Genomic DNA, 16,948 nt, shown 5'->3' on the forward strand with positions numbered 1-16,948 from the left:
CGGAACGCGGAGCGCGCTCAGTACAGACCGTTTCCCGCCTACCTCGTCGCCGCTGTACTGCTTCAGGCAGTGGAGGAGGCGGCTGGTGTTGGCGAGCCAGAACGACGTCGTCTCAAAGTCCTCGTTTTTCTGCAGATGGAAACAGATAGTTAGAAGTGAAATTACGGAGCCTGTAGCTTTAATCAGACGGGTGGATGCGTGGGGGACGCTCACCTTGAGGACCTTCTTGATGCCGTTGATGGTGGAGGTGAGCAGAGACTCCACCTTCTGGTCGTCGTTGACGTAGTCGGCGTGGCGGATGCACATGAAGAGAATGTATGCAGGCAGACAGGGGACTGTGGCCGACACCGTGCTGGGCCTGATGTCTGAAAACACAGCAGCACATTAACTCAGAGGCGCTTCCTGCTGCCGAGAACAACTTCAACAGGCAGCGAGAGAGAGAGAGACAGATTTACTTTCCGTCTGCAGGACTTCAGCTCCTGGTGAACTAAGACTGCAGCTCTGGATTTAGTCTCACTGTTTAGCTTTGCTTCGCGGCAGGTCCCTGAACTGTCCAACAAACTGACCTGGACTCTTTGTTACTGTGCTCATTAGTCCGAGGACGGACGACAGCCCGACCTGTGACAGTCCGGGTCTTACCGGTGATCAGAGTTTTGAGCAGCCGGGCCTCGTCCTCCTTGTAGTACTCCAGCATCCCCTCAAAGTCCTTCTCTTTCCTCTGGACGGTCACCTGGCGGCACAGTTCAGGTCTGGGCCTGTTGGTCTGAGCTGCGTCCGCCTGAGAAACTACAGAGAAGGAGACGCCGTCAGCACGTCTGATCCAGATCACCCGGACTCTGCTGAACTCACAGCTCCTCTTACCTTCTAACTCCTGGACCTTCTTCATGTAGATCCTGAGCTGCTTCTTCAGCTTCCTCTCGTTCTTCTCCAGCTTCTCCACCAGCTCCTTGAGGTCCTGCGAACAAGACAACAGCAGCCCAGCATGAAGACCCCGCGTGAAACTTTAGCCCCCCTCCAGTGCGTCTGCAGCAGCCCCTCACCAGGTTGTCGTTGGTGAGCCGTGTGATCTCCTGCTGGATGCTGTACTCCACCTGAGCCTCAGGGGACAGGGACGAGGTGTAGTTCAGGATCTCCTGCTTCTTCAGGATGTCGTCTTTCAGCAGCTCGATCTGAGTGTGAAGAGCCTCCAGCTCGTCTTTGTGTTGCCGGGACTGAGACTGCAGCTGGGCCTCCAGCAGCCTGAGAGGACACAGCAGGTTACCGAGCGCTACAGACACACTTCTTTTAAGGTGAGCAACCAGTGTGTGAAAAACCCTCTGAAACCTGAAACAGACGCTCCACTTCCTCCTGGTTCTTTCAGGAAATGACTGAGCCTTTTAAACGTGAAACTAAATGTCTGTGGTTTTGTAAAGATTTATGGAGGAACCGGTGGGCCTCAGACAGGAAGTCAGAACGTGATTTAATGACAGAAACTAAAATACAGACCAACAGCAGACGGATCCTTTAGCTTCCTCTCCACACGCCGCTTCAAACATTTACACACTGCGAGTTCAACTCTCAAACCCAAGCTTTAATTTATTTAATTTAAAAAAAAGTTTTTACACTCGCTCGAGGTGGAGTTTTCCTTTGTCGAAGCTAAATGAGAGATGGAAAAACTTTAGCCGAATAAGTTCTGACGTAGTGAACTTCCTGAGGGCCCCTCTCCGCTGTCCTCAGGTTCATGCAGCTGGTTTTGATTCTGGTTTGGAACCCGTACGTCTTGTTTATTACAGCAACTACTGGTGGACCTACGCTCGCCGTCATTTCTCTTTTTTTGTGGCTGCCAGGGCCTCAAACTGTGCGAAGGGACGTTTTCTGCAACACAGAACCTTAAAGTCACCAAAACGTGTTCCGTACGGTTTGGGACTTTTTATTTAGCGGTTTACTTTCTTCCGGGCCGAGGCCCTGAAGGGACCGGCTGCCTCAGATCACTCGCTTTCTTCAACGCATGTAAACCTTCTTGCTCGTAGTGGTTCCCCTGGTAAGCCCGTGTTTAAGGTCACAACGCTATGAACTGTGGGAAACTCCCTCAGACTGATGGAAAGTCTGTGAGACTGCAGATTAGGACAGGGCGTACTTCACACACTGGGTGCAACACAAGTGTGTCATGTCCCCGGGTACCCGGGCCCGGGTACCAGGCCCGGGTACCAGGCCCGGGTACCAGGCCCGGGTACCAGGCCCGGGTACCGTAAGTTAAAGCAGTGAGCTGTTATTTCAGTGAGGAAAAGAGGAGAAAGTGAAAGGATGTCAGCAGAACAAGAGGAAGGGAGGGAACAGAGACCTGGCCACCTGTTTCAGGCCCTGGTAGGCCAGACCCAGCTCTCCATCTTCATTCAAATAACACCAGTCCTGTTGTGTGCTGGACTCCAGCAGGCAGAGGAAAGAAAGCAAAGCAGAAGGTGAGGAAGGCTGCAGAGCAGAGCAGACAGAAAGCGTTAGACAGCAGAGACCTGGTCCTGGTCTTTAAGCATCAGTGTCCCTCAGCAGCTTTTACTTCAGGACTACAACAAGTACAAACACGTCTTGAACACAGTGAACAGGTTTTATTCCTGGACTAAAGGTGAGGTCATGTGATGTCTGATGCAGGTTAATGACCAGGAAACAGGGTTGGAGGTCTGACAGAGGGATGATGTCTTGAATAATAACTTTCCAAACACGGCTGCAGTGTTTCTATTGGTCCGCTCGTGGGCTGCGCCTTAAAGCTGCAGCGTCATGTGACACAGTTTCCTCTCTACTGACCAACAGCCTGTCAGCGTCACGTACGTGTACCGTCTCTCGGGAGGAGGTGCAGGACTTACTTTTTGGACTCGCACAGCCCATGATAGGCTCTGAGCGCCTCCTCTTTGTCCACGGGCTCTTTGCTGTTCAGCTCAGGGACGTTATTACTTTCCTGCTGAAACACAAAGAACATCGTTTAGATAAAATGACCTGAAGGACTTCATCTCCCATGAGCCCGCAGGTTCCTCGTCACGCTGTGAGGTGAGTTCAGATGAACAGGAGCAGGAGGCTGAGAGAGACACTCACGATGTGCTCGTTCCTCTCCATCAGCTGGGCCGTGCTGACGATCTGAGTCCTCAGGATGAGGACTTCCTCCTTGCGGGCGTCCAGCTCCTCGTTGGCCGCCTTCAGCTGGCTCAGCAGCAGGTTGTAGCTGCCCTGCAGCTCGCTGGACGAGTTGTTCTGAGACGCTCGCTCAGAGACGGCCTTCCTCAGCTCGTTCAGGTCGTTCTTCAGTTTCTTGTTCTCCGACTCCAGCTCCTGCCTCTGCAGGGGCACGCAGCCGGGGGCCACAAGTTTAGGACACGTGATCCAGACAGACAAGCACTTTGAAAGAAATCCTTCAGCAAACTGAGCCGTTATTCACCTCAGGTTTTAAAGGAATATTTTGTCTATTCGAATATAAAAATCAACGCAGATAAACAAAGAGGAGTCGTGTAAAATCCATCGTTCCTGATCATTATTCATGAAACTGAAACCTAGTTTGGGTCCTGCTGTATTTCAGCTGCACTACTCTCCACAGAATAACAGTTTATATGTCCTGCTGTCAGACTAGAGCTGCTCACAGTTATGATGGTGTACTGGCAGCTACCGGCTGACCCCTGCCCTCCTCTCAGAGTTACTAGTTACATTATTTTGTTGTATGCAGCCAGCGCGAGGAGCTGAAGTGTGTGTGTACCTTGAGGTTGTTGTAGGCCAGGTCTGCGGTCTCCTGCTCAGAGGCGGGACTCTTGGCCTCGGAGCCCTTTAAAGAAGAACAGTGTGAGCACCTCAGTGGCGTGCAGAGGGGAAGCAGCTGAGCTTCTGCTCACTAGAATAGAATCGAGAGTGTCACCTTGCTCCGGGCCAGCTCCTCCATCTTGTCCACGCTGACCTGCAGCCTCTTCCTCTCCAGCTCCAGCTCCCGGACTCTCTTCTGCAGCTTCATGAACAGACTGATGTCCATGGCGGCCTTCTCCACGCCCAGCTCCTGCACAGGAAACAGTCACAGAAGATGTTGAAGCGCGCCGGCTTCAGCGGCGGGCCCCGCCTTCATTCGCCCCACCGCTCACACTCACCTCCACCAGCTGGACGGCGTCCTCGGTGTCTCCGACCTCCGAGGTGGAGACGGACGGGTAGTTGGAGTCCGACTCCAGGCTGCTCTGATTGGACGGGTTCCTCCGGTGGCCGGGGTGGAACTGGAGGATGACGGGAGGAAGAGAGGAGCTGCATGTTTACTGAAGACTAGCGGCGTGTGGTTCAGCAGCTCCACCCTGAGGTTAAACTTCTCCCTACAGCCTGATGCAAAGCTTTACTCCTCCTTATCAGAGAAGACATTTTCTGCACCAGTTTATGGTGGAAATGTCTTTTTTTAAACGAAGGGAAACAAAGTTCAGACGGCCGGTGATTAATAAACTATTTAAGTGCCTAAAGCTGTGAGCAGCAGTCCCGCCTTCTGAGAGCAGATCTGTTTATATTTAAACTGAAAAATCTTTCTCACAGAACTTTTATTTGTTATCTAACATTTCTTACTGAAAGCTAATTTCAGACAGTGGTGGGGACGTGTCCCCCGGCGAGTGAATGAGCCTGAAGAAGTTAACCAGCTGGCTCCAGAGCGTCGCCTCCGACAGCTCAGATGATTTTCCAGAGAAAGTTTTAGGTGCAGACACCACAGTCAAAGAGTTATTTACCCCAGCTTTACTATTACTATTTCTAATATGCAAATGAGGTATTTCCTCATTAAAAAGAGCCAGGTGGATTTTTTTGTGACGTTATACCAAATGAAAGGTTTACCAGAATATTTTTAAGGATAAAAAACAATATTTTATATGGATTTATTCAAAATATTTCCAAATAAAATGCCACATAATGTGAAGGTCTTACTCTAAGAGCTCCGAGAGTGACGTGATGATCTGGAGGAAAATGAGCTGCTGTTTAAACTGCTCTGAACTACAGACTCTGTTTCCATAAAGTCATCCAGATAATTTGCACATTTAATAATCGTTAAAAAGTGAATCCTGACAGACTGAAGCTAAATGATATTTAGGACAGGGACATTCACTGAGACGCACTAACACAGCTGCGAGCCTGAGCGCTGCAGGACAGCGTGCTGTGACTCGGGCGGTCCCCCCTGGCTGACGGGGGCTCACCTTGGCCAGGGACACCTCCTCCTTCAGGTTTTCGTATCTCTGCTCCAGCCTGGAGAACTCTTTGAGCAGGTTCTGGTAGCGCTGCCTCTCCTGGTCCAGCTCAGCCTGCAGAGACGACTCCCTCTGAGCCAGACTGCTGTCGTCCTCTGAAACACACACACACACACACACACCGCCGTTCACAACCTGTCAGCGTACGGGAGCCCGTGAGGGTCAGCGTGCTGTTTGAAACGCGGTTCAGTCAGCTGAGATGGAACCTGAGAGACCAGAGGTGTTCTCAGGTGGGCGTGTTCAGGGCTCACCTTCGATGCTCTTTGATTGCTGCAGGATCCTCCGGTTCATCTCCTCCTTCTCGCTCTTCAGCAGAGTGTTCTCCCTCTCCAGCTCCTCCACCCTCTGAAGGCGGAGACAAAAACATCCATCCAGAGTGATACCACCGAAGAAGAAGAAGGAAGCTCAACAGTTAGTTAACACCGACGTTCCTGTGCAGTTTAGCAGGTTCAGAATTAGTCTCATATACAATAAACCTGATTCTGCTTCACCTGAAGTCCCAACAGATCCTCTGGACCAGCTGGACCACTGAGATTCCCTCTAAGGACTTTATGAAAAGTATTACATTTATTAAATGAATGATAAAGTTTAAAATATCTTTATTAGAGCTCGACTCGAGCGTCACACAGTGTCGCTCTCATCGTTCTGATGGTGGTGAAAGAAACACGATCTAGTATTTGATTTATTTCTGCGGACAGCCTCACGCCGTCTCCATGCTGATCTGACACTTCAGGGCCACATAAACCTGCTAGAGGGCCCCGGGGCCACTTGGTCAGCTGTGGGCCTCGATGTGTTTCCAGACTTAGTTTTGCTGACTGTACACAGGGATTTACAGTGATCTTACACAGAGTCTGGGGCCTCTGGGGCCCTCAGGACTTTAACAGCAGACTCCACCCTGGATCAGCTGTTAGCATCACGCGGGTCCCCTCCCGCCCTCACCTGCTGCAGCCCCAGTTTCTCGTTGCTGTGCTCCTCCTCCAGCTTCTTCCTCTGGGCCGACGCCTCCTGCAGCTCCTCCCTCAGCCTCTCCAGCTCCTCCTGCAGAGACGTCAGCTGGCCTCCTTCGCCCTGCTGACTCCGGACCTGCTCCAGCTGCTTCTGCAGCTTGTTCACCTCCGCGCCCAGACTGGTGTTCACCAGAACCAGCTGCTCGTTCTGAGTCCTGTACTCTTTGGACTGACAGACAGGAAGCAGGAGAAACAGGCATTATTATTATTATTATTATTATTATTATTACTGCTGGATGCGATGACGATTCATTATGAGTTTGCCGATCAATTCGATTCTCTGTCTTTAAATGTTAAAAACTTACCAGTGTTAACTACGGAGGCTAACAGCATTAACACAGGAAGATTAGACTGGACTAAATTAACCGTGGAAGATTTCCAGAAGTATTATGTTAGGACTGATGGGTTGCTGGGAAACATTGCACTGCCCAAAGACGCCATAAGATGTTGTGATATTAATTCACAACATAGTAATGATTTATGTGTTTTTTATGACTCAGTTGTTGAAACACTTAATATTGCCAGTAGGCATTTTTATAAACCTCAACAAATGGCATATAGCATCAAGCCTGGTTGGAACGAGCACGTAGCAGAACTTCATGCCAAAGCTCGGTGTGCATTTAAAGACTGGATAGAGTCCGGCAGAGACAGACAGGACCCTTTATTTGAAGAGAAGAAATGTTAAATATGCACTAAGATATATAAAAAAGAATGAGAACTCGATGAGGTCTGACTCTTTGGCATGTAAGATGCATAACAGAAGCTCTAATGACTTTTGGAAAGAGGTTAGAGCCAGGAACAGTACTAAAATGTCCCCAAATATTGAGGGTGTCAGTGGCTCATTTTCCAGATGTGGCGGCAACATTATCATGAGCTGTTTAACTGTATTGGGAGGAAAATATGGATAATGATGAAAATGGGGTTATTAATTCAGAAGAGGTACAATCTGCAGTATTGAGATTAGATGATAATAAAGTGTGTGGGACCGATAAAATAACCGCTGAACATCCAAAATATGCAAGCAAGAAACTTGTTCCCCTGTTTGCTATTTGTATGACAGGATTTCTAGCTCATGGGATTCTGCCTGAATCTATCTTACCTGTTTTATTAGTGGCCGTCATTAAAGACAAAACTGGACAACTACAGACCTTTAGCCCTAGCTAGTATTGTATCCAAAGTGTTGGAGAGAAAAACAGTATATTTTTACGACTGATAACCAATTTGGTTTTAAATGTCAGCACTGTACAGATATGTGGATATTTGCCTTAAAGGAAATTTTAGATTTCTATAATAGCCAGAATTCCACAACGTTTATGTGTTTTATAGATGCCTCTAAGGCATTTGATCGGGTAAACAGAGAAATCTAGTCTTCTGGTATTCACACCAGTCGGTGCAGGTGAAATGGGGGGGCTCTGTATCAGAACCATTTACTGTTGGTAATGGTGTTCGGCAGGGTGGTATTTTGTCACCTTTCCTTTTTAACGTGTATATGGATGACTTGTCACAACAACTAAATAAATGTAATACAGGATGTATGACAGGCAATACTCTCACAAACCACCTTATGTATGCAGATGATCTAGTGCTGGGTTACAACAGCAGATTTGTAGCAGTAAAGAAGACAGGAAATTAGTGTTCCCTGATTTCTTTTTATCTGGTAAAGTGCGTGATGAGTTTAAATATCTCGGCCATCATATTGTAAAAGATTTATCGGACGATAAGAACATCAGTGGACAGTGTCGCAAGTTATATGCTCAGGCTAATGTGCTTGCAGGTAAATTTGGCATGTGTTCTGCTAGTTAAGGTAGCCTTATTCAAAGCATTTGTCCACCACTATTTACTGCCCACCTGTGGCGGTCTTACAGCAAAAAGAACATGCAGAGGCTGAATGTAGCGTATAATGATGGCATGAGACTGCTCTTAAAACAACCTAGATGGTGTAGTGCTCGTCAAATGTTTGTTAATGTAGGGGTGCCTACATGCTCTGCCTTAGTAACAAATCTTATTTTTCGATACATGTGTAGAATTTCTGTCTCTGAAAATAGAATTATTCAAGCTTTAGCTCAGTCAGGTATACATCTAGACTGTGGAGACACTGGCGCTCCTGTGTTTATTAATGTATAACTCTGTACTGTATATTTATTGTTATTTTGTAGCTTGAGTCCTGAATAAAGTCATTGTTATTATCATTAGTAATAATAGTTCTGATGATGCTTCACGTTTTCAGACGCCTCTCTGACTCATGACTGGTCCCCTGTAGTAAATGTGTACTCGGCAGTAGTACTGGTAGTATCAGTATGTACGTGCTGTGCGTACCTGGTCGTCCATCTTCCTCTGCAGCTGGACGATCTTGTTCTCCATGCCGGTGTTGAGCTTCTTCAGGTGCTCTGCAGAGCGAGCTTCGATCTTCAGCTGCTGCAGCTGCCGCTTGGCTCGCGTGCGTCTGAACGCACACTGGATGGTGACGGCGGCGTCGCGCGCCCGCCTGAACTTCTTCCTCTGCAGCCAGCCGCGGACGCTCTTCTGGATGATCATGGCCTTGTGGTGCAGCAGGAACTGCGGAGGACAGGTTTTCAGACGACTACAGAACAAGGAGGCATTCAGAGTCCAGCTGATCACATTCCACCTCAGATTGGAAACACTTCGCCTCCAATTCACTCGTTAGGTCAACAAACTCCAGACGGACAGAGGAGGACAGGCAGAGCTGAGACAGAAGACCGCAGTTTCTTTTACCTCGTAGTAAATCCTGCGGGTGAACATCCCTCTGGCGAAGGCCTGGATGGTGACCACGGCCTGTCTCACCCTCAGGTAGGCCCGCCGCTCTCTCACCATGCGGTACTGCTTCTGAGAGATGACGGCGGCTCGAGTCAGACGCAGGAAGTCTGCATATCTGAGGCAGGAAGAAACCAAAACATCATCAGTTAGAGGACGGGAGGGGCAGAGGGACCAGGTCTCAGTCCTGCGACGTGAGACAGGCGGTCTAACCTCATGTTTGCTTCATCCAGCACACACTAAGACACTAATCAGACATGGAGCGAGTAAATGAACGCGCAGTATTGTAGAGCACGGCGAGGTGCCGGTGTCGAGGAGGCTTCTCGTGTTCCCACCTGCGGGCCAGGTACCCTCGGCCGTATCTCTGCAGAGCGATGGCAGACTTCCGGATCTTGCGGTATCGAACTCTCTGCAGCCAGCCTCGCACCGTCTTCTGGATCTTGATGCAGGCCGAGCGGAACTTATCCGCCCGGAGCTTCTCCAGGTACGCTACCTGCCCGGCCCGGAAGAAGATCTTTGTCTTACCGAACTGGAACATGTCCGGCTCCTGAGACACCGGAGAGACAAAAGATCTTAGTGTAACACGCGCCAGCCTGTCCACATCAACCGCCTACACCCAAATAAAGCCAAAGCTCCGGTTCAGTGTAGAGTAACACAGAGTACGCAGATGAAAGTAGTGTCCTCACCTTAATCAGCGTCTCCAGCAGGTTCTTACACACCAGCTTCTTGTCTGCAGACATCATTTGAGACTTCTTCAGCAGCACTCGGTACCTGCTGAAGAAGTCCGGGTACGTCCACCTGGAAACACACGGCACATGTTTTCTATCCTCTGAGGGCCCGTCATATGGTTATTTCTTTATTCTTTCTGCTTTATTCAGTAAGTAACGAGGACACAGGGAAGTCTGTCGTGTCCTCTGTGCCGTCTCTCAGGAAACAGTAATGAATATTTTTCACTACTTGAAGACGTTTTACCTGAAGAAGATAACGTGCAGGTTAAGTGACGGCTGCAGACCGACTTTAAACTCCGTTATGTAACAAACCCGGCCGCAGCTCTACACGTCACACAGATCTCTAGGTTTCATGGGAGCTGCTGAGTTTCTGTCCTCTCGTGAAGAGGACAGATGTTAGTGGAACAATGAGACCTCACATCTCTGAGCTCAGTCACATCTGCAGATCTGAGAGCAGTCTCTGCATCCGTGCTGTCGTTCCAGAGAAGAAGCGGACTCACCTGGACGGATACCCGGCTGCGCTGATCCGGATCGTCTCCAGGACTCCGCAGGCTCGGAGCTGCTGCACCGCTCGCTTGGAGTCGAACCTGCAGCGACACAAACATTTCAGATCAACCCGGTCACGTTTAAACGGAGTTGGACAGCGAACACTTCCTCCTACCTCGTCTTCTTCTTCGGCATGGCCGCGCAGCACCAGGACCTGCAGCCCGTTTACAGCCGCCTGACAGACTCTGAAACATGTGACTGAGGCCCTGCATCTAATTTAACTGTGCAGACATGTGAGCTGGTCGACTCAGAGACAGAAACAATGACTGTCCTGTAAGAAGCTGAGCGTCACACTGACAGACGCTGAGACTCAGATTAAAGTCGCTCTGCAGAACATTTAGTTTCCTCTCTAACTAACCGCAGCTCTCTGCAGGCCGGCTGTCATTTCTATTCACTCTCGTCTTTTTCTAGATTAATGGCAGCAAGCTAAAAAACAGAAATGTATAAATACAAACTGTATCAACCTCTGCTGTGCTGCTGATGTACAAACTTTATATTCTCAGACTGAATGCTAACATGCTAACACCAACATATTGGATATACATTGGTTTGGGAAAGTGAGGCCTGTAAGAGCTGATCAGCTGTGCTGCTGTGAGGTCAGCTACAGGCGGCGCTGCTCCCTTTACAGCCTGCATTTGTTCCCCATTAACAGAAGCTGAATCAGCTGTCAGCAGTTAGCATGGATGGACAGACAGCTGTCACTGGGTTACTGCGATGCTGAAGGAAACTGACGACTCTCAGGAAGTCCTGAACTGATGTCTGGACAACAGCTCCACCTGCTGACAAACATTACACTACAATCACTGAGCTCCTGTCCCCACCGGTCCCCACCTGTCCCCTTCACCTCGCGTCTCTCCTGCTGTAAGGCAGGCTGTACAGATGGTGCAGTGGAGGAGACACGTGTCTCTGGTGTGAGAGACCTGGGGCCGGTTTCAGACTTCAGGAAGACATCTAAATCAGAGCGCACTGAAGACCCTGACTATCTTAAGTAGGACTACACTGCAATGAATTCTGGGTAAAATAAGACACTTTCAAAACAGAAAGTAGGCGCATCCAACCACTCAGGAAAAAGCTGTTTGTTGCAGTAGTATAATAGTTACGAGGACATTTTCACTTAGTTAGCGGAGTGTAGAAACGAAAAGAAATGCTTGATTGTGGTGGTGATGGGCCAGTGGATAAGACACATGCCTTTGGTGGGAGAGACCTGGGTTTTGAATCCCCTATGAGACACCAATGTGTCCCTGAGCAAGACACTTAACCCCTCGCTGCTCCAGAGGCGTGCGACCTCTGACATGTACAGCAGCTGTAAGTCTCTCTGGATAAAAGCGTCAGCTACGTGAATCCTGTTCCGTCTACCTGTAGACATTCTTGATCAGCGTCACGACAGGAGGAGGTGAAGTGCTGCCCCCCATGTTTTTGGAGCAGGTGTTCAGGACTCTGGAGCACATGGCCTCTTTAACTGGAATCTAACAATGAACTCTTATGTATTTATTTAAAACTCTCATTTGTGGTGCAGAGAAGATGACCATGACTCACGAGAAGGGCTCCTTGTCATCGTTGGGTTTGATGCAGCGGACGTAGTGAGGAGTCGTAGCGTTCAGAGTCTCCATGAGAAGAGTGAGAGAGCTGCGGAACTGAACCAACAGAGCAGCAGGTGAGTGACAGCAGCATCAACACTCAACACAGAGTCCTGCAGAGTCCTGCAGAGGAAGGCGAGCTCACCTGGAGGCCCACGGTCTTCCTGTGCTCTTTGTTGGGCGCTTTGGGAACCGTCTTGGCTGAGCGGACGTTCACTCTGGAGGACTTGGCGGGGACGACGTCGTCTTTCTCTTGGAACAGGTCTGCTACCAGCTGGAACTGAGAGGGAAACAACAACAAAGCTCACGTCACGAGCAGCAGCTTCAGCCGAGCACGGAGACGTTTAACAGAGTGTGACGGCTGATAGAACCAGCAGGGACGAGGGGATTATTAATTACTGTAAATAATATTTATATTTGCTAACAGGACAGACGGTGTTCACAGCAGACTTTTTTCCCCCCAGACTCTCAGCGCGCTGCAGAAGGTCTGGACCACCAGAGTCCATCTCTCAGTCCTGCACCACATCCTGACCTGTGATCAGCTTCAGAGTGACGACAGAAACACTCTCAGATGAGTGAACACACACAAAAACTTTGACCCACTTCTTCCCATTAACCCTTTGTTTGGCGCCTGCAGCTGCCCCGGCGCAGCAGACCCCACGCTGACCCGGTCTACTGTTAAACTGTAGGACCAGGAGGAGGAGGAGGAGGTCTCCCACGGGACACGAGCTGCCTCTCCTCCCCCCTCTGTGAATGTGTCTGCAGACAGATCTGAGGTCAGCCGGCTGGTTTTAGAAAGCTCGTCACCTCTGAACACCGGGGACTGAGCATGAGGACTGAACCTTTAATTGCCGAAGATAAACAAGTCCGGCTTCATCAGAGCTGATCTCTGATCTGAAGCGGGACTCAGGTCAGGGTGGAGGACGTAATGTGAAGCAAATCAAAGGGACAGACACAAAAAGAGGACGAGCTGTCTGGAACAGACCCGGTCCAACTGGGTCCTGCTGAGTGACATAAAGAGTCCTTCCTACGCTTCAAACAGAACCCGAGTGTGAAAATCACTCTGCAAAGAAGCTTGAAAAACAGTAAATCTGTAAAATAAAAGTGTCTGAACTGTTGACCGCTGCTGGAGCTGTGGTTCTGGTTCTGGTCCTGGTTCTGGTCCTTACCTGACTGGCCTTCAGGATGTTGATCTGCTCCTCGTAGATGGTGTCTCTGTTCTTCTCCAGAAAGCCTTCACACTGATATTCCACCTGCAGAGAGACGGCAGGGTCAGTGAACGCAACACGACAGGGTCCCACCTCCCAGGCAGACCTGCCCCCCCTCACCACACTTTGTTTTATGTCCTGGTGTCTGACACCACAGAGCCTCTGTGATCCATCACTCAGACCCGGGTCCACTTCCTGTCCTGTATCGACCCAACTGATCTCCAGATTACTTACAAACTGTAGATTGAGACGTAGGATTTTAATCCTCGGTGTTCTGGTCTCTGAGATCCATTTCTAGCGTGACGAAGCGGTCTTGTCCTTCCTGATGGGACCTGCAGAGTCTTTGTGCGGTCAGTGTGTACATGTTCTGCAGAGGAGAGTGGAGCTCACCTTATCAGCAAAGTGCACGATGATGAAGGACGTGTTGGACATACGGGGTTTCTGAAAGTGGGCGCTGCCGGAGTTCTGCTTGTAGAGCTTCTGAGCCCAGTTCTGATCCGTCCCCTTTGGCACCTGAAACAGGACGCAGGTTATGTCAGGGCTTTTATTGAGGCTAACAGGAGGAGAGGAGGAGAACAGACAACTTCACAGACCGGCGGGAGGGAACGAATCATCTGTTCAGGAGAATTAAACGGGATAAACATCCAGATCAGGACCAGAAAGAAGACTTTCATCTGAAACTATGTTAACCTGTGATCTGGGAGCTACACTTGTTAACCCTCTGACGGTCCACGGCTGGACCTTTGAGCCGCTTCATCAGTTTAAGGAACCCATTAAAGCCCAGCAGAAGCAGTGAAAGTCTAAGCTCTGCCGGCCTCCTACTGTGAAGGACTACAGCTGAAGAACAGGAGCTCATCAGTCTCACTTTACACTCTTCGTCCAGCAGGTCCAGGATGCCGAGTCGAGCCTCGATCAGGTCTATGCAGGACTGGTTATCGTAGAAGTCTATCAGAGTCCAGGGGATCTGCTCCTTCATGTACTCCTCCTGCTCCAACTTAAACACGTGCTGAGGAGACAAAACAACATCCAGCTGATCAGAGTCTCGATCCTTCCCCGAGACGGGTCCGAATGTGGACCGGGGGCAGAGCGGACGCGTTACATACAGAGTTAAACTGCTGCTGAAGCTTCTCGTTGGCGTAGTTGATGCAGAACTGCTCGAAGCTGTTCACCTCGAACGTCTCGAAGCTGCGGACAGCAAACAGAGAAGAACTCGTCAGAGGAAGGTCGCTGCGTCTCCACGCCGCCCCGAGCCGAACTCTCCAAATAATAAAATACAAACACTCTAATGAGAAGACAACATATTAAGTTAGGCCGACAGCTGTCAGGTTTATACCCTGCGTGACCTTTTGTAATTGTGCGTTGGTGTCCGGTTGCCAAAACGCTAGTTGGCGGTTTCTGTGTTCTTTCTTCTTCGTTGGTGTAGGCTGCTCAAACAATGGTGGGCTGGGTCGTTTAAAATCTTACAATAGTACCAAAGTAGTACTTCATTCGATACCTTGCTATTTGATGTTTGTTGTTATGGACAAGCAAGAGATCTATTTCTTTTTTCTCTCTTCAAAACCCTGATGTATAAAATCCTGGGAAGGATCCTCATCGTCAGAGGAAGGACGACGGCCTGGGACTTGTTTTATATTAGAATGAGAGGGAAACAGTTCAGAGACCACATGAGATGTGGGAAACAAATTTAGTTGAAAGTCAACCACAGAAAATTATTTTCTTAACTTTTGATTAATAAACTGAATTGAATCTCCGCGAGCGCTTTTTCCCTCAGAGCAGAGTCGCAAACCTCCTCTAAAAAAGACGGCAGTAAGAAGTAGAAAACAGGCAAGTCTCTAAACTACACACAGGAAAGAAGCCGCACGTCCAGCCGGTCAAAGCAGTGAAATCAGCTGATCGGAGACAGCTGATGTGAAGAGAAAATGAAATGTACAGAGACGCGTTACATGACGCCGGGAGATGAAACCAAAGAAAAGCCGAGCTTGTGGTGAGAAACCAACTGAGCCGCAGCCGAAGGAGAGCGGCTCTCAGAATCAGCGTGGACTGTTTTCTACGGTCTGCTTGGCTGCAAGTAAAACTATACAAAAAGTCTTTTTTGCTGCGATCTGGTTTGACGTTTGGGTTCTGCTGATGGTCTCATAAAGGTATCGAGCAGCGATAGCGATCCGTAGAAGAGGCTGTAACTTATATGTTGTGTTTCTGGCGTGTGATGCTGCGGCTCAGAGCGGCACCTCAGCTCAGAGGAAGCTGGTCTCACCCGTAGATGTCCAGGACTCCGATGAAGGAGTGCTGCTTGGAGGAGGTGTGCAGGGCCTTGTTGATGTGCTCCACGATCCAGTCGAACATGCGAGCGTAGATGTGCTTGGCGAGCGCGTCGCGGGCGTTGTTGGCCTGCTTGCTGGACATGCTCTTCACGTAGGTCTCGGACGTGGTGGCCAGCTTCCTGTGGCAGAGCCAGTGCTGCATCTGCTGCAGCTCCACGCCCAGCAGCCGGCAGAAGTGCTTCAGGTGGAGGTCGTCGCCCTGCAACACACACACACACACACGCAGCGTCACCCGTTAGAGGACGCACGCTCGCTCCCACCTGCTGATCGTCGGCGTGAGCGGTAACCATGGTGACGTACCGAGATGTGACAGGACTCTCCGTCTCGCTCCGAGGAGATCACGATGTTGCCCAGGTGGAGGATGGCGGCGATGACTTTGAAAATGCTGCTCTGACTGCTGTCCTTGATACCTGGAGGCACACACAGTTATTAGAGGGAGCTGACCCCGCCCCCTCAGACCCCTTTTCAGGCGGCCTCGGCCCTCGTAGGTTTGTTTCGGTCTCTCCTCACCCAGCAGCGCGAACGCCTCCCTGGTCTTTTTAAAGTCTTCGGCGTCGTTCACTCCCTCGATGAAGATGTTCTCCCCTAAAGACGTGAAGTGGAAGTCCTCGGCGCTGGCTGAACCGCAAACAGAGAACCAATCAGGAGAAGGACAACACGTTACTCTGACCTCACAGAGACAAGTATTTCTTATTGAAGGGTCCTGCCCTCGTTAAGAGAACTGAAAAGATTAGTTCATTAACGTGCTGACAGGAAACGTCTTTGTGACCCTGGAAGAGACAGATTCAGGTTTCCCTCCTGGACTCTCAGACCTTCAGGTTCCCGGTTTAAAGGTTTCAGTTGTTGAATCATTTAAATCATAAATCCTGTCTGTCATCACAGACCATAAACCCTCCAGCATGAGGGCCAATAAAGATCTTAGACTTCCTCTGAACTCGCTGCCCCCCCCTCTGTGAACCAGAGACTCCAGATCACCAGAGGGACCCGGTTTAATCTGAGCACCTTCAGTAATAAAGGTCTTGACCCGTGAAGCTGTTTCTCTCTTACGAATCACTCCTCTTCATCTTAATGATCTTCAAACCCACATTTTGTCTCTAAATCCAGGACACATCTCCCCTGTAACCACGAAAGGTGGACTCACTGAGGCCGAGCTCCTTGAACTCCGGTAGGCTGGCCGAGGCACACAGCTGGTAGAATATGTGGTAGTTCCTCTCGTCTTCGGCCTGAGAGACAAACAGGTCCAGCGTTAAATAAAATCCACCACACGGTGAAGGACGGTGAAGCCCAGCACGCCACTGACCTGGAAAACCACCCGGGACTTCTCCAGCAGGTACGTCCGCATGTTGGCGCCGATGATGTTGTACCGCCGGCTGAAACCGATCTGGATGTACTTTCCAAACCGGCTGCTGTTGTCATTACGAGTGGTTTTTGCGTTTCCGATCGCCTGGAGGACAGAGGGGACGGAGAGGACAGGGAGGACAGAGAGGACAGGCAGGACAGAGAGGACGGGCAGGACAGAGAGGACGGAGAGAACAGGCAGGACAGAGAGGACAGGCAGGACGGGGAGGACAGT

The 16,948-nt window shown here is 49.9% G+C and overlaps 1 protein-coding gene across 1 annotated transcript in view; it reads right to left on the reverse strand.

The window, feature by feature from the left end:
* myo5b (myosin VB) overlaps nt 1-16,948 on the reverse strand; it is a 38,082-nt gene that overhangs the window by 4,606 nt on the left and 16,528 nt on the right. The window contains exons 10-34 of the mRNA XM_046067859.1: nt 15,309-15,574; nt 14,158-14,239; nt 13,920-14,060; nt 13,445-13,567; nt 13,016-13,099; nt 11,992-12,126; nt 11,806-11,903; nt 10,224-10,310; nt 9,682-9,793; nt 9,331-9,542; nt 8,957-9,113; nt 8,540-8,779; nt 6,156-6,392; nt 5,468-5,561; nt 5,166-5,311; nt 4,095-4,214; nt 3,872-4,006; nt 3,716-3,781; nt 3,064-3,303; nt 2,838-2,932; nt 1,041-1,239; nt 862-955; nt 640-786; nt 214-365; nt 43-129 (exon numbers count right to left, since the gene is read on the reverse strand). Of these exons, the coding sequence (XP_045923815.1) occupies nt 43-129; nt 214-365; nt 640-786; nt 862-955; nt 1,041-1,239; nt 2,838-2,932; nt 3,064-3,303; nt 3,716-3,781; nt 3,872-4,006; nt 4,095-4,214; nt 5,166-5,311; nt 5,468-5,561; nt 6,156-6,392; nt 8,540-8,779; nt 8,957-9,113; nt 9,331-9,542; nt 9,682-9,793; nt 10,224-10,310; nt 11,806-11,903; nt 11,992-12,126; nt 13,016-13,099; nt 13,445-13,567; nt 13,920-14,060; nt 14,158-14,239; nt 15,309-15,574 (3,549 nt within the window). The remainder of the gene's footprint in view (nt 1-42; nt 130-213; nt 366-639; nt 787-861; nt 956-1,040; nt 1,240-2,837; nt 2,933-3,063; nt 3,304-3,715; nt 3,782-3,871; nt 4,007-4,094; nt 4,215-5,165; nt 5,312-5,467; nt 5,562-6,155; nt 6,393-8,539; nt 8,780-8,956; nt 9,114-9,330; nt 9,543-9,681; nt 9,794-10,223; nt 10,311-11,805; nt 11,904-11,991; nt 12,127-13,015; nt 13,100-13,444; nt 13,568-13,919; nt 14,061-14,157; nt 14,240-15,308; nt 15,575-16,948) is intronic.

The sequence above is a fragment of the Micropterus dolomieu genome, linkage group LG13 (genome assembly GCF_021292245.1).
Source record: "Micropterus dolomieu isolate WLL.071019.BEF.003 ecotype Adirondacks linkage group LG13, ASM2129224v1, whole genome shotgun sequence".
Taxonomy (NCBI): domain Eukaryota; kingdom Metazoa; phylum Chordata; class Actinopteri; order Centrarchiformes; family Centrarchidae; genus Micropterus; species Micropterus dolomieu.